The sequence below is a fragment of the Panthera pardus genome, unplaced genomic scaffold (genome assembly GCF_024362965.1).
Source record: "Panthera pardus isolate Hobbes unplaced genomic scaffold, ASM2436296v1 HiC_scaffold_20, whole genome shotgun sequence".
Lineage (NCBI taxonomy): Eukaryota > Metazoa > Chordata > Mammalia > Carnivora > Felidae > Panthera > Panthera pardus.
In genome coordinates this window covers 10,218,302-10,244,452 of record NW_026526766.1, presented here as the reverse complement: position 1 = coordinate 10,244,452, position 26,151 = coordinate 10,218,302, and the positions used below count along the sequence as shown (strand labels likewise).

Genomic DNA, 26,151 nt, shown 5'->3' with positions numbered 1-26,151 from the left:
CGCAGAGAAGAAAGCTAAAAGCAGTTAGCCGAGCCAAGCCTTCTTGTCCCAGGGAGGTACCCCTGCTATCCTGATTCCATCATCATGTCAATCATTGAGCATAATCTTGAGACCTCAGTTTTCCTTTAAAAAAACAAGAATAGAGAAAATGACTTACACTTTCTCTGTACCCTCCTAACACTCAGCATAACATGTTAGGTAGATAATTTTGAGATCTCAGACTTAGGAGTGAACAATTTTGCCTGGTGGGTAACTCTTAAAACTAGAAACTAATTATGACAGGAACTAAGCAAGGCATGGGATTACAAAGAAAAACAAAACCTGGTGATGAACGGATAAAGAAGATGTGGTTTATATATACAGTGGAATACTACTTGGCAATGAGAAAGAATGAAATCCTGCCATTTGCAGCAACATGGATGGAACTGGAGGGTAGTAATGCTAAGTGAGATAAGTTGGTCAGAGAAAGACACATATCATCTGTTTTCATTCATACATGGAACTTGAGAAACTTAAGACCATGGGGGAAGGGACAGGGAAAAAATAGTTTCAAACAAACGGAGGCAAACCATAAGAGACTCTTTTTTTTTTTTTTTAATTTTTTTTTTAACGTTTATTTATTTTTGAGACAGAGAGAGACAGAGCATGAACGGGGGAGGGGCAGAGAGAGAGGGAGACACAGAATCGGAAACAGGCTCCAGGCTCTGAGCCATCAGCCCAGAGCCGGACGCGGGGCTCGAACTCACGGACCGCGAGATCGTGACCTGAGCCGAAGTCGGACGCTTAACCGACTGAGCCACCCAGGCGCCCCAATAAGAGACTCTTAAATACCAAGAACAAACAGGGTTGATTGGAGGTGGAGGGGAAAATGGGTGCTGGGCATTGAGGAGGGCACTTGTTGGGATGAGCACTGGGTATTGTATGTACACAATGAATCATGGGAATCTACCCCCAAAACCAAGAGCACACTTTACACACTGTGTGTTAGCCAACTTGACAATAAATTATATTAAGAAAAAAAAAAAAAACTTGGTATATGCCAGTTAAGTCGAGGATCACTCACGGTGAATCATAAATAGCCTTGTTGTTTGTAAATTATAAATTCTGGTTTTCTATGTGATCTTTCATACAGGAAACTGTGGGTTTGGTTTTGTCATTGAAAAGGGAGTAGACTCTTGGTTTGACTATGAAGGACTCAAAGTGCAACAGCTCTGGGGATCTTGACACTAGAGGAAGAGCAGGGAAAAAAAGCCTTCACATACCTTAAAATGAATTACTGGTTAACTACTATTAATATGCCACGGGCCCAGAGACCAGCATATAACACTGCAGGATCGATATGGGTATTTATCATGTGTGGGTATTGATCCTTCATGAAGGAGTGAATCATATTTCACGCTGCATATGTTAGTGGGAAAAAAAAGTAGCAGAGGGATTGGGAAGCCTTATCCCAGAACTGGATGTGCGGAAGGTAAACGTATAGAGCCACAAATAGGAGTTTCGGAATAAGAGGGATCAAGTCTGTGGGCAATACCTCTGTACAGACGTCTTTGCTCAGACAAATGCCGTTGGTCATTTTTTCCAGATACAGGCATACTCTTAGTTGTTGAATCCAGTCCTGCTGACCTTTTTTTTCCTTCTAGCACAAATTAATGCTAACCCAGTCATAAGTACCAGCACTTAGAACGTCTGGCTTCACTCTTCCATTGGCGTCTTGGCAGAGGACCTACAGGTTGATAATTCTTACATGGGACTGCTGGTTAAGAAAGCGACCACACTCTCAGGACGCCTGGCTGGCTCAGTCCAAAGAGCATGTGACTCTTGGTCTCGGGATTGTGAGTTCGAGCCCCACATTGGGTGTAGAGATTACTTAAATAAAACTTTAAAAATGCACATTAAAAAAAGAAAGAAAGCTACCACATTCTCTTGAGAAAGCCTGTTCTGTTGTGCTTTCTATTATTACTAATACCATCACGAAGTCATCTGGGCCAGTGTTTAGCCTAGAAAAATAAACCATGAGATCCAGCTTCAGAATTTTCAGCAAACTCATTAAGATGTTTCCGCTGTCTTTGTGCTTCGTCATGTTGGCCGTGCAGTTAAAATGTCCCTGTCACAGTGTGTGTCAGGCGTGGGGGGAGCAGGAGGAATTCATAGCGGGCAGCTCAGGTTTGTAGAACCAGCTGTCAGTATTTGCTTTTTTTTTTTTTTTTTACCCTGTGACTCAGACAAGGGTTAAGAGTAGCCCAGTAAGAGTTTGGTGCATGGGAAATGGCTTCTTGAATTTATACCTACATATTCATTTCAAGTTTTGTATGGTTAGTTGATCTGTTTTGTGGCTTATGAGTTGTAAATCTTACCTTCGGGTTTATTGCCAATCAGTGACACTTTGCCTAACTTCCCAGCTTTGGTGACGTCCCAGCGTTCAAGGGAATGTCTCTAGTTACTCTTTGGGAACTCTGCTGTAGCAGAGGTCGGAGAGGGGGCATGTGCGGCTTCTGTTCTCACTCTCCCTCAGCCTGGGTGAGAGCTCTGTGTGCCTTTCCAGGCTGGAGTGTCGCATGGTCACTCAGCAATTCAGCAAGTGTCTGATAAGGGAGCTCGGTGGCTTCCCGGCGTCCTGGGTGACAGGTATCAGCAGTGTAACTTGGTCGTTTGGAGGGAATGCCCGGAACAAGACATGCCAGTGATTTTCATGCATTTTTTCCCCCATTACTACAACCTCCCTAGATACGCTCATAATTACGTCTTCAGGCCTGGAGTATGTAAAGAGCCTAGTATAGGGGTGCCGGGGTGGTTCAGTCGGTTTAGCGTCCGACTATGTTTCAGCTCTGGTCCTGGTCTTGCGGTTTGGTGGGTTCAAGCCCCGTGTCAGGCTCTGCACTGACAGCACAGAGACTGCTTGGGATTCTTTTCTTTCCTTCTCTCTCTGCCCCTCCTCTCTCTCTCTCTCAAAATAAATTAAAAAATTAAAAAAGAAACTAACGAGCCTAGTGTATACTAGCCTATAGACCGTATATGCATATACAGAATAGACTATTCTAGAGTAGTCTATACTCCTACCTCCTTAGTCTCTTAGATCTGTCTCTGGTGCTTCGATCAATTCTCCTAAAACATTTTTATTGTTACTTGCTTCCTCTGAAAACCTTCATTGACTCCCTGTAGCTTGAGGAGAAACCCGAAGTCCTTGACTGGCATCCCCATTAGAGGCCTTCCACAATTTTAACCAAGGTTGCTTCCCATTCTCATTACCTGTGGGCCCTTGACGTGAACTGTGTACCGTGGCCAGGCCAATCTGGTCACTGTCCCTGCCACAGGACTTGTGTTTCTCCTCCTTCATGATCCTGTTGGTATCATTCTCTTTCGAGTGTGTCCGCACACCATCATCTCTAAATCCCCTCCAACCTGGCTCCCATCTCCACTGCTTTTGTTGATGGTGACATCTACCTATACTGTCATTGTGGCAATGAGATGATTGCTTTGTAAGTGTCTCAGCTGGGCTGACAGCTCAGAGCCTGGAGCTTGCTTTGGATTCTCTCTCCCTCTCTCCCTGCCCCTCTCCTGTTCATGCTCGCTCTCTCTCTCTCTCTTTCTCTCTCTCTCAAAAATAAATAAACATTTTTAAAAAATTTTAAAGAGAAGAAATGAAACATTGTGAATATTTCTTTGTGCCTTTTACATCTAAAGCAAAGCTTTGGACATAGTTGTTCTAGGATAACCAATGAATGAGCCAAATACAAATGCAAAAATACAACTTGAGATCAAGAATAAATTATTCTTACTATGAAAAATTATATGCCAACAAACAGGACAACCTGGAAGAAATGGACAAATTCCTAAGCACCCACCCACTTCCAAAACCCAAACAGGAAGAAATAGAAAACTTGAACAGACCCATAACCAGCGAAGAAATTGAATCAGTTATCAAAAATCTCCCAACAAATAAGAGTCCAGGACCAGATGGCTTCCCAAGGGAATTCTACCAGACATTTAAAGCAGAGATAATACCTATCCTTCTCAAGCTTTTCCAGAAGTTAGAAAGGGAAGGAAAACTTCCAGACTCATTCTATGAAGCCAGCATTACTTTGGTTCCCAAACCAGACAGAGACCCAGCAAAAAAAGAGAACTACAGACCAATATCCCTGATGAATATGGATGCAGAAATTCTCAACAAGATACTAGCAAATCAAATTCAACAGCATATAAAAAGAATTATTCACCATGATCAAGTGGGATTCATTCCTGGGCTTCAGGACTGGTTCAACATTCGCAAATCAATCAATGTGATACATCACATTAATAAAAGAAAAGATAAGAACCATATGATCCTGTCAGTCGATGCAGAAAAAGCATTGGACAAAATTCAGCATCCTTTCTTAATAAAAACGCTTGAGAAAGTCGGGATAGAAGGAACACACTTAAACATCATAAAAGCCATTTATGAAAAGCCCACAGCTAATATCCTCAATGGGGAAAAACTGAGAGCTTTCCCCCCTGAGATCAGGAACATGACAGGGATGTCCACTCTCACTGCTGTTGTTTAACATAGTGTTGGAAGTTCTAGCATCAGCAATCAGGCAACAAAAGGAAATCAAAGGCATCAAAATTGGCAAAGATGAAGTTAAGCTTTCACTTTTTGCGGATGACATGATATTATACATGGAAAATCCGATAGACTCCACCAAAAGTCTGCTAGAACTGATACATGAATTCAGCAAAGTTGCAGGATACAAAATCAATGTACAGAAATCAGTTGCATTCTTATACACTAATAATGAAGCAACAGAAAGACAAATAAAGAAACTGATCCCATTCACAATTGCACCAAGAAGTATAAAATACCTAGGAATAAATCTTAACCAAAGATGTACGAGATCTGTATGCTGAAAACTATAGAAAGCTTATGAAGGAAATTGAAGAAGATATAAAGAAATGGAAAAACATTCCGTGCTCATGGGTTGGAAGAATAAATATGGTTGAAATGTCAATACTACCCAAAGCTATCTACACATTCAGTGCAATCCCAATCAGAATTGCACCAGCATTCTTCTTGAAGCTAGAACGAGCAATCCTAAAATTTGTATGGAACCACAAAAGACCCCGAACAAAGTAATTTTGAAGAAGAAGACCAAAGCGGGAGGCATCACAATCCCAGACTTTAGCCTCTACTGCAAAGCTGTAATCATCAAAACAGCATGGTATTGGCACAAAAACAGACACATAGACCAATGGTATAGAATAGAGACGCCAGAATTGGACCCACAAAAGTATGGCCAACTAATCTTTGACAAAGCAGGAAAGAATATCCAATGGAAAAAAAGACAGTCTCTTTAACAAATGGTGCTGGGAGAACTGGACAGCAACATGCAGAAGATTGAAACTAGACCACTTTCCTACACCATACACAAAAATAAACTCAAAGTGGATAAAGGACCTGAATGTGAGACAGGAAACCATCAAAACCCTAGAGGAGAAAGCCGTAAAAAACCTCTCTGACCTCAGCTGCAGCAGTTTCTTACTCAGCACATCTCCAAAGGCAAGGGAATTAAAAGCAAAAATGAACTATTGGGACCTCATGGAGATAAAAAGCTTCTGCACTGCAAAGGAAACAATCAACAAAACTAAAAGGCAACCAACAGAATGGGAAAAGATATTTGCAAATGACTTATCGGACAAAGGGCTAGTATCCAAAATCTATAAAGAACTCCCCAAACTCCACAGCCGAAAAACAAATAATCCCATGAAGAAATGGGCAGAAGACATGAATAGACACTTCTCTAAAGAAGACATCCGGATGGCCAACAGGCACATGAAAAGATGCTCAACGTCACTCCTCATCAGGGAAATAGAAATGAAAACCGCACTGAGATATCACCTCATGCCAGTCAGAGTAGCAAAAATGAACACATCAGGAGACTATAGATGCTGGAGAGGATGTGGAGAAATGGGAACCCTCTTGCACTGTTGGTGGGAATGCAAACTGGTGCAGCCGCTCTGGAAAACAGTGTGGAGGTTCCTCAAAAAATTAAAAATAGATCTACCCTAAGACCCAGCAATAGCGCTGCTAGGAATTTACCCAAGGGATACAGAAGGGCTGATGCATAGGGGCACTTGTACCCCAATGTTTATAGCAGCCCTTTCAACAATAGCCAAATTATGGAAAGAGCCTAAATATCCTTCAATTGACGAATGGATAAAGAAATTGTGGTTTATATACACAATGGAATACTACTTGGCAATGAGAAAGAATGAAATATGGACTTTTGTAGCAACGTGGATGGAACTGGAGACTGTCATGCTAAGTGAAATAAGTCATACAGAGGAAGACTGATACCATATGTTTTCACTCTTATGTGGATCCTGAGAAACTTTAACCGAAGACCATGGGGGAGGGGAAGGTAAAAAAAAAAAAAAGGTTAGGGAGGGAGCCAAAGCATAAGAGACTCTTAAAAACTGAGAACAAACTGAGGGTTGATGGGGGATGGGAGGGAGGGGAGGGTGGGTGATGGGCATTGAGGAGGGCACCTGTTGGGATGAGCACTGGGTGTTGTATGGAAACCAATTTGACAATAAATTTCATATTAAAAAAAAGAATAAATGTCTTTTGCATTACCCGCTCCTCTTGGTTTTCCAGAAGCCCTGTGTGGAATATTTCAGTTTTTCGAAGGGAAAAAGCACTTAAATAAATTAAACTTTTGTGGTTAGAGCAAATGAAGAAAGCCTGGGTGTGGCCCATGAGCGTCCAAACGGTTAGGCAGCAGTATGCACACCACTTGTGATCCGAGCTCTGCCGTGATTTTGGAGGAGGTGGTATTTATCTGCATGCTCTTGTGGGATAGCCAGGCAGGAGTGTCACAGCAGTGCGGTCAGGGGTCACGTTTTTGGGGATAGCTTCTGAAGCACTTGTTTGCAATCTTCCAAGCAGACCGGTGAGTTTCGATCTGTGAGTGCATCAGAGCCTTCTGAGGACTTTGTTAAACTCAGGACTGCTGGGCCCACCCACCCCTCAGAGTTTCTGATTCAGTGGGTGTGGTGGGGTCCAAGAGGGTGTGCTTTTCAAGTTCCCAGGGGGGGCTGATGCTGCCCATTCAAGGGCCACACTGCAAACTCCACTGGATGAGACACCTGTCAACTGATGGATGCTTATTTCGACCTCGGGAAATTTCCACGTATCAGTGGCATGCACGTAGAGGCTGCGGCTCATAAACCTGTTTTGAACATGGACCAAGAGTTTTGATGTGAACTTTAAAATACAATTTGAGGTTTACAAAATACAGGGTGTGGCAGTTCCACAGGTCCCTAGAGCTTTTTAAAATGTCACTTTTCAAGAGTGCTTAAACATCTTAGGATTGTAAAATCCTTAGGCACCTACTCTTAGAAAGCTCAAAGAGTTTTTATTATTTAAATACTGGTAGGAAACGGAACTTTTCCAGTGTGTTTCTTTTTTTTTTTTTTCAATGTTGTTTTTTTTTTTTTTTATTTATTTTTGGGACAGAGAGAGACAGAGCATGAACCGGGGAGGGGCAGAGAGAGAGGGAGACACAGAATCGGAAACAGGCTCCAGGCTCCGAGCCATCAGCCCAGAGCCTGACGCGGGGCTCGAACTCACGGACCGCGAGATCGTGACCTGGCTGAAGTCGGACGCTTAACCGACTGCGCCACCCAGGCGCCCCTCCAGTGTGTTTCTTAATTTATTCTTCAAGGTCAATATAATCTGAAAGAGGAAATAAAATACCGGGTAAGTGGGAAAGTGATGGCATCAGTAGCTGATTGATTATACTCAGCTGTAGCAAAACCAGTCCTCGCTCTGACCTGACCTAGAGGCTCCCTATGCAGTTTGTTGAAGCCATCCTCTTGTTACCTTGAGAATTATTACTGACATCATATTGCTGGATAAAACGGAGGCCTGATAAAAGGTCCTGAGTAGGGGTGTGATTCGGAAATTCACGAACCTGTGTCCTAATCTGAGAATCCTGGTGTCCTTGGGTTTCTTCCTCTTCTTCTTCTTTTTTTAATTTATTTGAGAGAGAGAGAGAGTGCAAACGGGAGAGGGGCAGAGAGAGAGAGAGAGAGAGAGAGAGAGAGAGAGAGAGAGAGAGAATCCTAAGCAGCCTCCATGCCCAGTGTGGAGCCTGACACCAGGCTTGATCCCACAACCCTGGGATCATGACCTGAGGGGAAATCAGGAGTCAGGCGTTCAACTGACTGGAGCCACCCAGCTGCCTCCCTTGGCCTTCTATTTAATTCTTTACCTACTAATGTATATTTTTTTTAATTGAGGACCTTGCTTTTGAAGGGCAGGTCCGAAGGGGTATCTGTTTTTTCCCCGCTGCAAGGACAGAGATAAGCATCGGAAATGCCTTCCTCAATGTCTGTGAGATAGATTACACGTGGATGTCCCACCAATGCTTGTGACTGAGTGGTGAAGCCCGTGTCATTCATTCCTTCCCTGATTTAGACACCTGTATAATTCGTCATTTTCACAAAATTTGTATTGCTTAAGTAATGAGGAGAACAGTGAAGAGACAACATTAAACACAAAAGAATTCGCCATTGGAAACCACCTGTTATGCACGAAATTGGTGTTTAAAATAAGAAAAAGCTGGGGAGTTCAAGAGGAGAGGAGGGCGGGTGCCTTCTCCACATGCGGTGTGGAGTAATGGAACTGGAATGTCTCATCTCATTAGCTGGGAAGAGGAGAGAAGGAAGGAAAGAAATATAATGAAATAGTGGCTTGACAACGTTGGGAGGGCGCCAAGGTGGATGGATTTGGTATCCTTTCAGAGAGAGGACACTTTAGCACTGACATTAAGGTGGGGCTGTGAAAGTCCCTTCCACAGCTTGCCGCCTGCATATCTTCTCTTTTCCTCCCATATTCGGCCAGTGGACACACGGAGCACCTGCTCTGGGCCACGTGTTGACTCTGCAGGGAATTTCCGTCGACCGGCTTCCCCCCACCTATGCGTGCTCAACCCCTGTCTGTGGGTTAAAAATGAAATGACGCTTTCTTGCTCCGGGGAGCTTCTGTTTCTTCCTCACATTTATTTTGAGGCCTGGCTACTTGGAAAACCGGGACTCGTCGATCTGTTCGGGCACGTAATTGACCACCGCGTGTCCCGCAGTGTGCTAGGTTCGGGGATGCACCAGTGAGCCTGGAGCCCCGGTGCCTGCTTTTACTCCATCTACGTTCTGGCGAAGAGAAGGCTCTTGTGCCCAGCTGGTCTGTTTCCTCGTTGCTTACTCGCTCCTCCCTCTCCTGCAAAACCCTCCAGGCCCTGAAGACCTAGCCCTCTGTTGGTTTTTTTCTAGAACTGATTTGCTTGATCCCTTGGCAGCAGTTGACAAGGCATGCTGGGCCTTCCAGGAGCCACATCAACTTTGGCCTGTGTGATGTTGTGTTCTCTCCTTGGTTCTCCCCAGCTCCACTCCTGGCTCCCTTTTCTTCTCCCAGAACTCGCTCTTTGGTAACAACTCCCTCCCCCTCTCCCCGGAGGCTGGTAGAACCCCTCCCAGGTCTCCTCCAGCCTCTTCTCTGCCGAGTGCACTTGCCAGTTCCCACCTTCGCTCATCGCCTATAAGTGTCTCCAGCGTGTGGATGCGACAGAACTCATCGCCTCCGTCTCCTACCGCACCAGACTCCCCACTCTCCCCCAGGTCGGCCACGTGCCTCCTCCGGCATTTTCCTTCCCTTCCAGATGGAAGTCCAGCCAGCCCCTCCACTTCTGCTGAGTCCTGCGCCCCTGCCCGTAGCTCAGGCCCCTCGCTGCTTTCACAGACTTGAGGTCTCTCTTCCCTTCGCTTGTCCTAAGCTTGCCCTCAGGTCACTCACTCTGGAACTCAGTGCTGACCCTCTGCTCCTGGCCCAGAAATCGTCACGTGCTGCAGGGTCTGGAGGGCTGGCTGGAGGCTTCCCCGCCCCTTGCTCCAGCTCCGCCTCTCATTCCCTTTCGGGCGCCCAGTTCTTCAGCTTCGCTGCGCTGCCCTGTCCAGCTCTCGCTGGCATGCCCACCTCCCGCTTTCCCGCTCCCATGCCTTTGTCCTCCTTGTCCTTTTCTCCACACTTTCTTTATTTTTCACCTTTCTCTGCTCCTCCCTTACACTTCAGCTTGGATGCAGTGTTTTTTTCCTGAAGGTCTCTGTGGTCCTTTCTGGGCTCCAAGTCCTCTCTCCAGCCTTTGGATTTCCGTAAAAGTCTATGGCTATTCCTGTGTGATAATCCTTGTTGGTATTTGTAATCCCATCACATGTCTCACCCCAGACTGTAGAATCCCCGGGCAGCGGCATCCTGACACCTTGCAGCCATCTCAGGCTCCTGGACCCCCTCTTAGAACATGGCGTGATGGATGTCCATGGGAGAGAGGACTTAGGTGTCTGCTTGTTTATGAATCGACACAGTTTAAAATCTAGACACGGGGTTGACAAAACTACAGCCTTTAGGCTGCTTCGGCCCACTGCTTGGCTTTGTGAATAAAGTTTTATTGTAACATGACCACTCAGCAATGTGGGCATTCTGCAGTTGAATGGCCTGAAATCGTTACTAACCTTTTACAGAAGTTTGTCTACCCCTGGTCTATACCATTGTCCAGACTTGTGAAGAGTCCAGTATCAGGTGTGGGAGGAAATTAAAGAAATAATGTGTGCTTAAACTCTTAGCCTTTTGCTTTGGCTCTTTGATATATCGATGTGGCTACCATAGTTTGAGCATTGGGATTTTATTACTTTGTTGAAAGTGAAGTACAATTCATTTTGTTGTAAAAATGATGCCGACGGCCAAGTTAACTAGATTTGATCTCCAGTTTCCTAACATTGGGGTAGAATTGTCTGGGTCGAAGTTAGGCCTGCCCAGGCTTTATGTCACTAAAATGTTTTTGGTATTCTCAGTGAAAATAAGTCATCTGCAGGGGGCTGCCAGCTGTGTCCCCAGTTTTGCCAGCCTTAGAGACGTGTCCCTTGTTTTGGCTGTGGGAGGAAGCAGCGTGTTCCAGAGCCTTGCTCTGTAGCTTTGCAGATGAGGAAGGCCGTACGTTGCCAGGGTTGAGAGGTAGAGTTTTGTGCACCCCCATGTGAATACCGTGTGGTCTTTTCCTTTCCAGAGGGACGCATGGTCATCCAGGATATTCCTGCCGTCACCAGCAGAGGGCACATGGAGAACACACCTGATCTGGTTTCTGACTCCACCTACTACAGCAGCTTTTACCAGCCTTCTCTGTTCCCTTACTACAACAATCTGTACAACTACCCGCAGTACTCCATGGCCTTGGCCGCGGATTCCTCTTCCGGGGACGTGGGAAACCCCCTCGGGGGGTCCCCTGTGAAGAACAGCCTGCGGAGCCTCCCGGCACCCTACATGCCCAGTCAGCCGGGAAACCAGTGGCAGGTAAGACGTGGCCCAGAGTGACTGGATCTGTCAAGAACACACACACGCACACACAACGACCAGCTCAGCACACATGTGTGCACGTTATGCCAGAGGTGTTAAAAAAAAAAAGTTCCCTCTCCCGGGTCGGCTGCGGGAATTGGAACGTGTGAAGGGATCACACTTGTGTGTGTTTGCACTTCTCTCATTTTTGCACTATCATTTTGCATAAATACCCAGTTGGCCGGAGGCAGATTCACGAGGGGCTCACTGTGTGAGGTCTCACCTCCTCCTGTAGCCTCGTCCCCACTTTCTTTGAGCAGCTTAGAAAATGCTGGGTGCAGCCTTCTGGGTGGCCGTAATCTTAGTGATGAATTTGCACCCTGGAAGGGACGAGTGGTATCACCTGTGTGCTCACGTGGAAGCAAGGTAAGAAAACGAATTAGGTCCCTGTCGTTCTGGGCCAAATTGGGTGCTTTTTTTAGCTGGGAATGAAGGTCATCTTTCATATGCTTAAGTGTGCGATCAAGAGCTTGTAGATTAACACGGGGGTAAAACAAAACATTTTGCATTGTCAGGAAGGAGTGTTTTTCTAGAGCTGTTCTGCTTCCTCAGCTGTAACCGTTTCTTCAGATTTCAAGGCACTGAAAACGTCCACAAGCTGGGTTACCACGCCGTGGGGAGTGTGGCCACATGAGAGCCAGCACTCCCCACCTGCAAGCCTCCGGCAGCCATAGATGTTACAATTCAGGGAGAACGGTTCTTATTTGGGGTACATTTACCTCGCAGGCTTTCTCAACTGGGCTTTGATTCCAACACAATGGGACATACATATCTGGGAGTTCGGGGCAAAACTTTGACCTTCTTATGCCCATTTTTTAAAAATGTAAGCTGAAATTTTCCTCTGAGCGATTCTATCCTGTTTTGTATTTTTTAGGTGTGAGGAAATAGTTAATTTTCAAGCTCCCCTGCTTTTTGGGTTCTCTCACTCCCCTTAGGAGTCAGACTTCTTCAGCCTGTTAATACATCCACCCTAGTCCCCTGGGATACACATTTTTGTAAGTTTGCCACACATTTTATTTTCAGAACCATGCTTGTTAAAAAGAGGGCCTCACAGGGGCGCCTGGGTGGCTCAGTCGGTTGAGCCTGTGAATTCAGCTCAGATCGTGATCCCACAGTTCATGAGTTCAAGCCCTGTGTCAGGCTCGAACTGACAGCTTAGAGCCTGGAATCTGCTTTGAATTCTGTGTCTGCCCCTCCCCTGCTCATGTTTTCTCTCTCTCAAAAATAAATAAGCTTTTTTAAAAAAAAAAAAAGAGGGCTTCACGCATATGGGTGTGAGAACTCCGAGGTAATGTGAGTGTAAAGGAATGCAATGACTTACAGATCTTCAACCAGGACCCCTACAGGCCTTTCAAAGTGCCAACTGGATTTAATTCTTGGGGGCGGGTTTTGGGCTGATTTCCATCAGAAGCTCTCCTCTCTGCAAGGAAGAAGAAGTATCTTGCAGTTCTGAAAACACCAGCACATCCTGTAGATTCCCACAAGGCAGGGACTAGTGCTGGAGCGTCCTGATTTTCTGGCTACTTCTAGGCTTTAAGGATAAAAGTAGGACAGCTCTGTGAACCTGTTGGCCTATGAGAAAAAGGATGAGGGGGGAAAAAATCTTAACTGTTTCCTGAGAGAAAGGCAGGCAACTCTTGGTGAGCTTTCCGGTAAAGTCAGACGTCTCCTTGTCAGAATCCTTGAGCTGGCATATAAGACAGCAGACCAGCATCACTGCCTGGTCTTGGAGAGATGTCTCAGGTGCTGTGTGTAAGGAGAGAGTCTCCGGAGGGCAGGTTCCCACACCTGGAGGAAAAATCGTGGCCAGACTTTCTTAGTCCTGGGGGACAGGCAGTTTTGATGCTGTTCATGCTGTCTCTAGCACTGCCACTTACGGAGAGAGGTAGAGACGCCCGCCGAGGCATCATTTAACATATAGTTTGTCTTCCTGGAAGGCTGAGCTTAAGACTTTTTATTTCCAGTCACTGTTGGTAATATATTCTCATGGAACAAATTATTTTGCAGAAATAGGTCCTTCTCTGCTACTGTGGTTGATGCCCCTTCCTCTTAGTTAGTAATGGCACCAGTCATGACAGCCAGCATTTGCTGAGCGGTGAGTCTTCCTCCAAGGCCCAGGAGGCAGATCGTGTTGCCTGCTTTTTACAGGTGAGGACACTGAGACCCAGAGGGCTGACTTGTCCATGGTCACACAGCCACCGCACAAGAGAGCTGGAGTTTGAATGTGGATCTGTCTGGTTCCACGGTGTTTCTCAGCAGTGTTTGGTTATCACTGGGTCGGGCCACGGAAACTGCCATCAATATAAATACCAAGGTCCTCTCTAGTTCTTTAGGGCTTAGAATTCCTACCTAAGCGCTTTGCTTTACATTGAGGGTCTTCTTGGAATCGTCTTCCGGTTTTCTTTCCTCCCTTGTGGAGGTTGGAAATATGCAGAAACTTCTGGAACAGTGCTGACGTGTGGTTACTTCGGATGGCTGAGAATGGGGCCTCTGAAGCTTTCCTGAAATATACAGTCTCGGCAATAGCATTTAAAATATGCTGAATTCCCTGCTATCTGAAAGTTGCTTTTGGAATCTGCCTGCAAATCTCCTGTGAATGTGCTTCTCGGGAAAGCATATCTAGACACACCTGCAGTGTTCGTGTAACCTGGAAAATGATCCTAACAGTTGAGATGAGGGGCTTGACCGCGTGGCGTCTCCATCCCTCCTCAGTCTGATGCTGTGTTAGTCTATGGATTAACCTCGTAACCAGATACAAACACAAGCTGGACTTACAGCCCTGTTGTTATTCCCACAAAAATTAGTTCTCTTGGAAATAAACTCCTAAGTGCAAGACCCAACGTAGGTATATAAGCCATCACTTTGCAGAATGGCAGGTGACCATCAGTCTAGTGGCGATCAGAGCTGCAGTGGGTCTTGGGAAGCTCCAGTTCACCCCATCCTGGTGCAGGGAGAACGGAGGTCTGAAGCTGAAGGGGTTTACTCCGCACCCACAGATAGTTGATGGCAGAGCCTGGACTAGAAATCAGGTCTGTTGGTTTAGGAGAACACTGGAAGATCCACATTCACTTCTGACTTGGCATTTAAATGTTTGTGAAGCCTGGGGCAAAACGCAAAATTGTCTCTGCGTCTCCCTGTTTTGGTCTGTAAAGTGGGCACGGTACCACCTTCAGAGAATTGTTGCCTGCATACATCTGGCAGTGTAACAGCTAGAGTGAGGTGATTAGTGCCTGTAGACGTTTCTGGGCACACCAGCAAGTGCTATGCCCATGTTGACTGCGGTTATTTCTTTTCGCTAATGATCATTTTTTAGATCTATCTAATTTTCAGCCTTCCGCTGCTATGTATTTTAGTTAGCGATCTCAGATCCCCTTTGTGACAAGATAGGGTATACGTAGGGTGCATTTTAGTATTAAAAGACTGTGACGTGTGAGTATGGACCAAATATGAACGTACGTGGAATAATTTTTTCAGGGTTGGGGAAAAACGTGTTCTGTTCAGCAGATGGAAAACCAGAAGCACAGACAGAAATCATAATGGTGCAACACATGTTTATGATGTGTGTGTTATGAAGAAGTATTAGTTAAATGGTGAATGCCTACGCATAATACTTACAACTAGTAAGCGCTATTGCTCTTACTAAGGAACAAAACGGCTCGCTTTTTTTTAAACATTTTTTTTAACGTTAGTTTATTTTTGTGAGAGACAGAGTATGAGTGGGGGAAGGGCAGAGAGAGAGAAGGAGACACAGAATCCGAAGCAGGCTCCAGGCTCCGAGCTGTCAGCACAGAGCCTGACACAGGGCTCAAGCTCATGGACGGTGAGATCATGACCTGAGCTGAAGTCAGAGCCTTAACCTATTGAGCCACCCAGGCACCCCTAGAGGGCTCACTTTTTAACCACGTTGTTAGGGCAGAAGCGTTGGGAACAGCCATCTGGGCCCCAGCCCCTCTGTTTTGGGAGGGTGCTCTGGTTCTGCTCTTGTGCTCCCTCCTGCTGGAAGCTTCCTGGGGGAGGACGGCATGGGGGTGCCCCCTTGATTGTGACCCTGCTTTTCATCTCCTTTGTGGAAGGTGTGCCAGACTGTGCTAGTCCCTCCTGACTGCCTCCTCCCTTGGTCTGACCCTGGCACATCTCCTCCAGAGACTGTCTTGACTTCCTTCCTCACTCCTCACTGGATCAAGACCCCATTCTGTTAGTTCTCCCCCTCCCCTTACTGTGGGGTGTATCCATGTGTGGGGGGTGGGGGTGGGGGAACAGCGGGAATGTTCTTCAACCAAGAGCTCCTTTCTGATTCCTAGAAAAACTGATGGAAGTGGGGATAATCCTAATTTTTTAAAGGTAATAGGGAGGGTATTGAATTATTTGCCAAGAAGTAGCCATTGAGTTTATTGTAAAGGTGAGACTTCCGGTAAGTGTCCCTATAAAATCAAGCAAGCCACAGATAATTACAGAGCACCTACTAAGTGCGAAATCTATTAAAGGAAATAGAACAGCGTGCTGGGTCCGCATCCCAGAAGCTCAGGACTCCTTCGTGTTAATGCCCTGCATGCGGAGAACTGCTTTAATCGCTTTTGGTCTGCCTCCAGCCTCTGGAGATTTGTGGCCCAATCATAGATTCCTGTCCTGTTGTGAAACAGGAATAACATTTGTGACACTGGAACAGACTCACGATGAATGGCTGGTTCCACTGACCAGCAGCTCAATTTCACTTCTGCATTTAATTGCCTGCAAAAGCTGTTTATTGCCTTGTGCACTCCTCCACGGCAACATTATCTCTTAAATAAACATGTTGTACCAGGTTGACAAGGGAGAGGTGCATATCAAGGGAGCAGAAATAAATACGGGAGGACTCGAAGCTGTACCTGGGATCTCCTTTCAGCCCCTCTGGCTGGCAACCTCTCGATGGCCTTTCAGAAGCTGGTGCCTCCAGATGTGTAGACTCCCGTGCTGCTCACAGTTCGGGTGTGGTCAAAATGACAACATAGGTGATTTCGTTCCTTCTGGTAGTGATTTTGGGCTCAGTCTGAGATGTCTTGTTTTAGGGTTGCCCACTTATGATTACGCGCCTAGTGGGATGCATTTGTTTTTTAAATAAACACTCATGGGCATTCTGCTATGTGTTAGGGACCTACCACTGAACCAGCAGACAAAAATGGGAAAAGCAGGTCTTGGGGGAAGGCTGCTGTTACCACCTGGAAAATGAGGCAGAAAGTTGGGGATCATCTCCGTAACCCTGGATTTGAAACTGAGCTCCAGGCAGGAAGGAAACCAGATTCTGGGATCTGGACTTGGAGTACAGAGAAGGCGCCCCCTTGTGAGCGTTCCTGGGATGGCGCTCTAGTACCTTTGATTGGCTGGGGCCAAAGCATCAGGCAGGGTCTTACAAAAGCCCCTGCCAGTTCAAGCCACCATATAATATTCTCTGTCCCACAGCGAGCAGCCTGATGGGGCCCCTGTTTCCACACTGCTTCCTCTTTTCATTAGCGTTGCTCAGCATGAGAACAACCTGTCAGCCAAAAGGTTGAGAGGAAGTGACTTCTGGAGCATGTGCTGTGTGGGGGACAGCAGCCCTGGAGGGTCCTGGAGGGGCTGCAGGTGGCTCAGACCTGGCTCTTGTTCCCAGGTAGACAATTATAAGTAATAGTAATTATTTTAAGATACTCCTAAATTTAAAAAACATATCAGAGAGAAGGCAGTAGAATGCAAAATCCATTTCAGTTTTTTCTAAGTGTATTTATTTATTTTGAGAGAGAGAGGGAAGGAGGGGCAAAGAGAGAGGAAGAGAGAGAATCCCAAGCATGCTCCGTGCTGTCAGCACAGAGCCTGACGCAGGACTCAAACTCCCGAACCGTGAGATCATGACCTTAACTAAAATCAAGAGTCTGACGCTTAACCGATTGAGCCACCCAGGCACCACCATTTCAGTTTTTAAGATGAAGCAGACTTCAGATAAGTTTCTGGGTTTGCCTTGACCACCAAGCTGTACTGTCAGGGACCCCAGGATGATGTGCATCAGGGTACCTCAGATTCCTGGATAATTGTGAGCTGCGAAAGTTGAAGTGATTGAGGAACACAGCTGGTTATAGGAGAGCCAGACCCCAGCCGGGCTGTCTGCCTTTGCTCACGTGCTCTCTCTACAGAGCCTTGTGATCAAGGCTGTCTGCTCCAAACTATCATCCAAACGTGCCAGCAGGTTAATCTCGCCTAGGCTTCCCTGTTGCGAGCAAGCTGGCTATTGGCCGCTGTCTGTTGGTGGATGGACACTAACTGCCTTTTTTCTCTGGGAAGAAAAATTGACAAAGTTTGCAAGCAGACACAAGAGTCTATAAGAACAAATATAGTTTTTAAAATATTTAAAGTAATTTCTTACCTTAGGAAAAGGTAATTAAAATAGATACGGTAATGGCCTTGGCCTGTAAACGCTAACACCCTTTATTAGGTTTCTTAAAGGGGAATTAGAAAGATGTAAGCTTATGTTGACTGAACGTGTTAATGGGTTCAGGGCGCCTGGGCGGCTCAGTCTGTTAAGTCATCCCACTCTTGATTTCAGCTCAGGTTGTGATCTCACGGGTTGTGAGATCGAGCCTTGTGTCGGGCTCTGACCTGACAGCATGGAGCCTGCTTGGGATTCTCTGTCTCCCTCTCTCTGCCCCTCCCCTACGCATGTGCATGTTTTCTCCCGTGCATGCGTGCATCCTCTCTCAAAATACGAATAAATAAGTTAAACTAAAACTTAGAAAGTATTACAGGTTCCATTGCTATGATGGGGTATACTTATTTTGTATCTGGCCACTTTTGTGATCTCTGTAATTCTAATAATTTTCTAGTTGCTTATTTTGGGGTATCTGGGTCAGATACAGAAGAATATTGGTACTGCCGTTTTCCCCTGTATACCTCCAGTTCTGATACATGTCGTTGGCATGATACTCAGTTTGGATACTAGCCGTGGATGTTGGTGTCCTCTTGTTCCTCATTTTACTGGGAATGTGTCTAGCGGTTCACTATCATCTGTGCAGGATGTTACCTGTGCTGGTTTTACAGAGGAATGAGGAAAATAAGGATGGACGAGTGAGTTTTTTTTTTTTTAATGTTTATTATTTTGAGAGCAAGAGAGAAAGAGAGACAGAGCATGAGCGGGAAAAGGGGCCAGCGAGAGAGGGAGACACAGAATCCAAAGCAGGCTCCGGGCTCTGAGCTCTTAGCATAGAGCCTGACGGGGGCTTGCACCCACGGACTATGAGATCATGACCTGAGCCAAAGTCGGATTCTTACCAACTGAGCCATACAGGTGCCCCAGGCCAAGTGAGTTTTTCTTTTTTTTTTTTTTTAAATTTTTTTTTTTTTCAACGTTTTTTATTTATTTTTGGGACAGAGAGAGACAGAGCATGAACGGGGGAGGGGCAGAGAGAGAGGGAGACACAGAATCGGAAACAGGCTCCAGGCTCCGAGCCAACAGCCCAGAGCCTGACGCGGGGCTCGAACCCACGGACCGCGAGATCGTGACCTGGCTGAAGTCGGACGCTTAACCGACTGTGCCACCCAGGCGCCCCAGAGTTTTTCTTAAAGCTCAGCTATTCAATTTAAAAAATTGCTCTTAGGGACACCTGACTGGCTCAGGCAGAAGAGCATGCGACTCTTGGTTGCAGGGTTGTGAGTTCAAGTCCCATATTGGGTGTAGAGCTTACTTTAAAAAAATTGTTTTTATTGCGACTGCTCTTCTAACATTTTGTAAAAATAAAATCCTATTAGGCGGCAGGATTTCTTTTTGTGCAAATGCCCTCACTCAGCAGCACCGTCCCTACCCCTCCCCATCTCTTTCCCTTTTACATCATGCCAGTCTCTGCAGTCCAGACAGAGTCTGGAAACGTCTGTCACTGTGTCACCATGACAACAGCAAAGTTCCCCGGGGTCTTCATCTGCTTCGTTTAGCGATTGTGTCGACTTAATGCTCAGCTTGACTCTTTACAGGGAGAGTGCTTTGGTCTTTTTCTTCCTTTTTACAGCAGTCCTGTGAATGCCCAGCATTCTGTGGGACCCCTTCCCATGCACCCCAAGTAGGCCCTGCTGTCTGTCCACTGGAGTGAGGACTCCATTGGGTTGGAGGGCCGGTCTTGGAGAATCTTCTGTTTCAGAAAACATACAAGTCTACTACGTACCTCAGAAAGTTTGAATTTTATTTGTTAATGTTTATTTTTGAGAAGGAGGGGGAGGGGCAGAGAGAAAGGGAGACACAGAACATGAAGCAGCCTCCAGGCTCCAAGCTGTCAGCACAGAGCCCAACATGGGGCTCGAACTCATGAACTATAAAATCATGACCTGAGCCGAAGTCGGAGGCTTAACTGACTGAGCCACCCAGGCGCCCCACACCTTGGAAAGTTTAAAGCCGGTGAAAGGAAGGTGTGCGGCTTCTCCAGGTTTGGAGCCCACATGGCCTCTACTATGAACTTTCCCTTAAGTGGCCTGTCACACCTTGGCCGTATTTATAACTTCCTCCTGTGCGGCACACTTCTTCCTGAGATTCTTCTCTTTCGAGGAGAGATAATGACTCCAGTGCTCTTTGCCTTTACAACACGCCCCCAATCCTGAGGGGAGCAAGCTTCTGTTGGCCACCAGCACTGAGGGCGGCAGCAGCAGTTGGGGGGGTGCTCCTGGGACTCCCCAGAGCTCTGCAGCCTGGATGAGGGCAGTCCTGTCTCCCGGCCTCTAAACCGCCACGTTGCTCACACGCACTTTCACAAAGGAGCTGCTGTTTGGTCTCATTTTAGACGATTACAAGTGATGGTTCTGACGACCATCAGCTGGTGTCGATTACATCCTTACTCGAAGAATCGGTTTTGTTTGACAGATGATGAACGTTTGATGGCTTGCTTGCTTTGGATCCCTCCGCGAGGGCATTCATTTGTAGGAATTGGGGCCACAGTGACAGTACTGCTGGGGGGCCCTGGGTCTGGGACAGAACTGAGGGAGGTGGTGGGCATTCTAGATGCTGAAGCCAGACAGATGGCAAGAGGTAAGCTGAGGAATCTCTCCTAACTGCAGCAGGGCACGGGCCAGGCCCTTTTGAGCATTTGGGTTGAAAATGTGTAACTGACAGAAGAAAGCAGAATTGGGCTCTGGAAACCTGCGCCCCGAGGCAGACGGCTCTGACTCTGAGAATATCTTGGGCCGGGGTTGGTCCTGAACATCCTGATGGGTTGTTTCTCAGCCTGGCTGGAGCGGTCCAGTGGCAGCCAGACAATCCAGCTGGAGTGTCATCTCGGGTTTTAGGAGCCCTGGGGTGCAACATTTCTGTTATAAGTTCAGTCTGGTCCGGACTGAGTTGGAGAACTTTGCAATGGACTGGCATACCCCGGGGACTACTCCCTGTTCAGTCGGAGGCAGAAAGAAATACATGATCAGTCTGTTGCGAGATTGTTACACAACCTGATCTCTGACACAGTGGCATCAAGTTAGTAAATAATACATCATTTGGGGATTCTGTAATCTGCTTGAAAACCAGATAATTAGATCACAGTTTTTGAAAGCTTTCAGATTTGATTTGGTTGGGCCAGTGGCCAAAATCTTATCTGTTGATGTTTTCCCTGGTAGCTTTGATTTTTTTTTTTTTTTCCCCGAAGCAGATGTGAATGTGAGACAAATTTTGTACATGGCTGGTTAAGTGTCCCTCATTAATTGAATAAAGACCAAAATCAGGGGAATGCATAACAGAGGCTGGTTTGCCCTATTTTTTAAAAAAACCATATTAGGAATATGGCAGTAGAAGGGTCAAAAGACTAAGGTTATGAAAACTCTCTAGGGCACCTGGTTGGCCGGCTCAGTTGGTAAAGCATGGCGACTTTTGATCTCGGGGTCATGTGTTTGAACCCAACGTTGGGTGTAGAGATTACCTAAAAATAAAATCTTAAAAAAATTACCATTGAGAAATCTCCATCATGTTACAGAGCATGTAGGAGAAATTCATTCACTCATTCGTTACAATTCATGTATTGAATACTAGCTCCGCCCCCGGAGCTGTGTGCTGTGCTAGACTCCCTCACCCCCCAGGTACTAGCACCCAGGGAACTAGGATACACGCAATTCTCTGATGGCTGCTGTGATGGAGTCTGGAGGAGTCTGGGGAGGGCTGTGATGTGGTCCCCGGGCAGTGGTGTGCCGGGGGCAGGGTGGGGTGAGGCCAGGATTTCATCACTGCTGTTGTTCGGAATTGCCATCGGATAGTGACAGTTCAGAGCAGATTGACTTAGTGAGTTTCATTGCGTGTGGACCCCTTTGTGGGGCTTGAACTCACAACCCTGTGATCAAGACCTGAGCTGAGATGAAGAGTCGGGTGTTTAACTGACTGAGCCGCCCCGGCACCCCAGAGTTTCATTACTTTTTAAACATTCTCTGCAGAGAGGAGACCCCCTCACTGCCTGCGCTCGGGACAGGCTGCTCCCTGTACTGTGTGGACATCACCCTGGCCATCCACACCCTCCGGGAAGGGGGGGTTCACAGGAAGATTGAGAAGCAGGGCAAAAGGGTTGACCTCCTTGTTTTGTTTTTCACACCTTTTCATCACCTTCCTTCTCACAAGCGTTATCTTGGGCAGTTAGTAGTTCTTATCAGCCAATCCCGGGAGAATGAAGGGAAGACACATAATCTCCTGTCTTGAGTAATGGTCTAAACTCTAAAAACCTGAAGGAACATTCTTTGTTCTCTTTTTCTCTCACTCTGTATGTAACAGTGGCTATGTAGGAAACAGGTAGATTTTCAACTTTTTAAGATGTGAAAAGTAGAAAAAATTGAGAGAATGGAGTTTTCTTTTGAATACCGAGCAAAAGTTTTATGTACTTAAGATACTTAAGTATGTCATCGTGGGGTGTGTCTGTCTCCCTCTTTGTGACCACGTCCCTCGCATACCTGTGAAAGGGCTCAGGGTTACTTGGTAGCATCCCAAAAGTGGGGTCCTTGAGTGTGACCACCACTGTCCCACCGATGCTCCCACAGAGGGACGCCCCCTTGGGGGAAGGGAGGGTGTAGGCGTGACAGGACAGATGTCACAGGGACAGCTTTCATATCTTCTGTCCCGCTTAACCCTTAACATAGTCTGCAGGGATTGCTCCCGCTTTTGTGGATGAGGAAACGGACATTCCGGGAGACAAGTCACTTGCTGGTGTCACACAGCTGCTAAGCGGGGGAAAGCGGGTTGAGTTTGAACTGGGGTTTACCTGACTGTAGAGGCACGTCCGCTCCCATTGTATCTCTGCCTTCCTAGCGGGCAATATGCATTTCTTGGTTTCCCTTGCAAGAAGCCTTGAGAGCTGTTCAGTGTTTTCTTAACGTCTTATGATAGGTCTCATGAGACCTCATTGGTTATAGCGTATCTTAAATAGTATTTTCAGAGTCTTGACATTAGAGAAAGTGGACACTCCTTTGTCTTCACAGTATTAACCAAATCGAAATGACTAAACATCTGGTCCTTAAGCATGGTTTTATGGCTCTGCATCCTGTCCTATCCTGCCACCCCTCCCCCACCTTCTGTGTGCTTTAGGGAAACAGATTTTTGGTCCTCCTTGTGTCATTTTGGTTACTTAGAGGTGGGCTCTCCATCATACTTCCGGATGGGCCGTCCTGTGCCACTAACCCCCGTGAGTTGGGTATGCCCCTCAACCGTCACCAGCCTGCGTTTGAATTTCTAATACCACCTCCGGCAGAGTATGTGAGTATATGTGCGTGCTTACACGTAGCAGGTGGCCCCAGACGGTCTCCCCTTGCCCTCCAAGCCGTCTATCATGTTCAGCACTCATAAGATACCCTTCACACTGCTGATTTATGCTAAAAGTATCCTAATGTTTCTGACAGCTCATGTGTGACATGAATAGAATCCATATTTCCTAGAGCAGCTAATCCAAGTGGCTTATTTCCCGATACTGCTGATAGGGCTATATCTCTTGGTGTCACCGCTGTTGAGATTCTGATGGTAACATATTGTTTGTGGGTCACCAGTTTTGTCTAAAACAGTAGGTTGGAACACAGTAGCAAAGGTTAATTAAGTTTGTCCATCAAATGGGAACAGATATGGACGCTTCTACTGCTTCCGTCCTAAAATCGAAGTTCCTGAATGTGTGGTTATAGGCATGTTTTCTTATTTTCAGACTCCCTCCTTAAAAAAAGTTTATTTGATCTTGGAGCAGTGAAAACAGGAAGAACGGGTAAAAGGCAAAGGCAGTGAGTGAGTAGATCTTCATAATCAGCAGACATCTTAATTTAAAGTGGGAAAAGCAAGCAAGGTTTAGTGTAGAAGCTTCCAGGGCGGATTTGCTTTGTTTGGATCCTGCTTCTCTGTTTAATCCCTTTATGAGTGGAAACGAGTTACTTGATCCCTCTGAGCAGTTAGTTCTTATGCTAATGATTATTTTACTTTGAGGACTCAGGAGAAAACAGGACAGGTCTCTGTAGTATCTCTCAATAAATTTACTTTCTTCCTCTGAAAGTCCGTTAGTTCTGTGGCCAAGAAGCAACATTTTCTCAAGAAAGTTACTTGAAGAATGTCACTATCACAGGCCCCCAGTTCTTTTCTTAAGAGGTGTTGTTAACGCTTCCAGAGACTTGACATGTTAGAGAAAACAGAGAGTCCTCTTTCTGGCTGGTTATCAGCCCCGAAATAAAAATACAGACCTTTTCCTGCCCTTTTCCACCAGCTACTTTACTGAAGCCGTATTTTCTATCAGCTTTTACATAAATGATGCATTTCTGTCTGGCTTTGTAGGACTTCACTTGGAAAGTCAAGGTTTGTGTTTTAGATTTGTGAATCAAAGTGGATGTAAGTGTTGACTCAGGAACTAGATAATCCTGCATAGATGTGTAGTTTGGGAAAATGAGGGAAGCACTGGGCTCATTGTGGCCAGAGACTATCTGCAAACAGACCTCTCCTCTCTGTTTTCTGAGCCCCCTTAAATGCATCTGAATTTTTCCAGGTTGTAGGAAAAGGAACCATTTTTTTTTATTATTATTATTTTTTTAACGTTTATTTTTGAGACAGAGAGAGACAGAGCATGAACGGGGGAGGGGCAGAGAGAGAGGGAGACATAGAATCAGAAGCAGGCTCCAGGCTCTGAGCCATCAGCCCAGAGCCCGACGCGGGGCTCGAACTCATGGACCGTGAGATCGTGACCTGAGCTGAAGTCAGACGCTTAACCGACTGAGCCACCCAGGCGCCCCAGGAACCATTTTTTAAATTGGGCTTTTTCTGATATGTACGTTTTTTTTTTTTTTTAATGCTTATTTATTTTTGAGAGACAGCGTGAGCAGGGGAAGAGCAGAGAGAGACACACACACGGAACCTGAAACAGGCTCCAGGCTCTGAGCTGTCAGCACAGAGCAGGACGTGGGGCTCAAACTTGGAAGCTGTGAGACCAATGACCTGAGCCAAAGTCGGACACTTAACCAACTGAGCCCCCCAGGGGCCCCCGGGTACCTAGTTTTGAAAGTCCTTGCTTCCTTTCACCAGGTTTATATACCAATCAATGCCTTTCAAGAGTTTTAGGTGGAGACCCACAGTAAGAAATGTTTTACGTTGGGACCCAGTATATGTTTACACAGACATGTAAACACAAAATGAAACTTTTCGTACAGCACCTCTTATTCATACTGTGCACAGTGAATTGCCAGATTTCTGTTCTACTCTGTTTCATTCCATTCATTTCCATACTGTTATTTTTTAAAAAGTGCTGCTTGCAACTTGCTGAATTATTTGGGGGCCCACAGATGGTCAGAGTGCTGCATTTTGGAAAATACTCTCCAAGGAGTAAACTTTGTTCTATCGGCTCCCAGACACAGATGGTGAAAACAAGCAGTTGAAAAAACTAAAATAAAATGAAAAGAAAACAACCAATTGAACAACACAAGTTTAAAAGATTTAATTTTTTTTTTCTGTCTTAATTGTTTTGTATAATCAGGACAAGCATAATGGACCACTGATAAACGCACTTGTGACCCTAATATCCTGTCAGGTGTCCACCCCTTAAAGTTTCTACAAGAGTGGTGTGAATCTTCCGTGCCCTCGCCAGGACCTCCTGGGAGTCGGGAGAAGCTTGCTTTCTCTTCTTGTGATCAGTTTTGGTTCTGTGTTTCCAAACACAGAAGACTTGCTTCCCTGGTGCATCTTATGGCTGTTGCTCATGTGTCTGAAATCTACTCTGGTGTTAATCCAGACATTGAGCTCTGCTCCTTCCGTTCTTTTTGAGAAAGCCCACTTACACAAGCTTCGTTGGCTTCTGCCTGTGTCACGGGCCTTCTGGAGCTGTGGGAATCGTGGGGTTCACAGCTTCAAGCATCTCAGGTGTATCCTTTCTTAACCCACCTGTCCGCTCTGCCATACTGCATGGTCACCCTATTCTGTCTTCTCTCCTCCCTCCTCTCTGAGGAATGAACATTCCTTCCATTTTTGGAGGAGCAGCTCTAGTTTCTTCAGCCTCTTAAGTGCTGACCCTCAAACTCCGCCCATTCCCCCTCAGTTTACCGGAGGGGTCCACCCAGGCTTGGCGGGAATCTCTTACAGAGGCCTGAGTGTGCTCAAGGCCAATCTCCACCTGCTGTCCCCTTGTCTTCCTCCTGCTGGGGAGGGGTGAAGGGCATTCCGAATGAGCCCTCAGGAGAGAAGGCAAGGTGGATTCAGTGGAGGAAGTTAAGGAAGGCAGGCGAGAGAAGACAAAGCCCTAGAGGACAGGAGGGACCAGGAGGGAAGAGGGGAG

General features: G+C 46.2%; 1 protein-coding gene across 2 annotated transcripts in view; it reads left to right on the top strand.

Moving 5' to 3' along the window:
• The window catches only part of DMRT1 (doublesex and mab-3 related transcription factor 1), a 109,808-nt gene that overhangs the window by 33,817 nt on the left and 49,840 nt on the right, over positions 1 to 26,151 (top strand). For both annotated transcript variants that reach the window (XM_019463669.2, XM_019463668.2), the window contains exon 3: positions 11,091 to 11,374. In XM_019463669.2, coding sequence (XP_019319214.1) covers positions 11,091 to 11,374 — 284 coding nt within the window. The remainder of the gene's footprint in view (positions 1 to 11,090; positions 11,375 to 26,151) is intronic.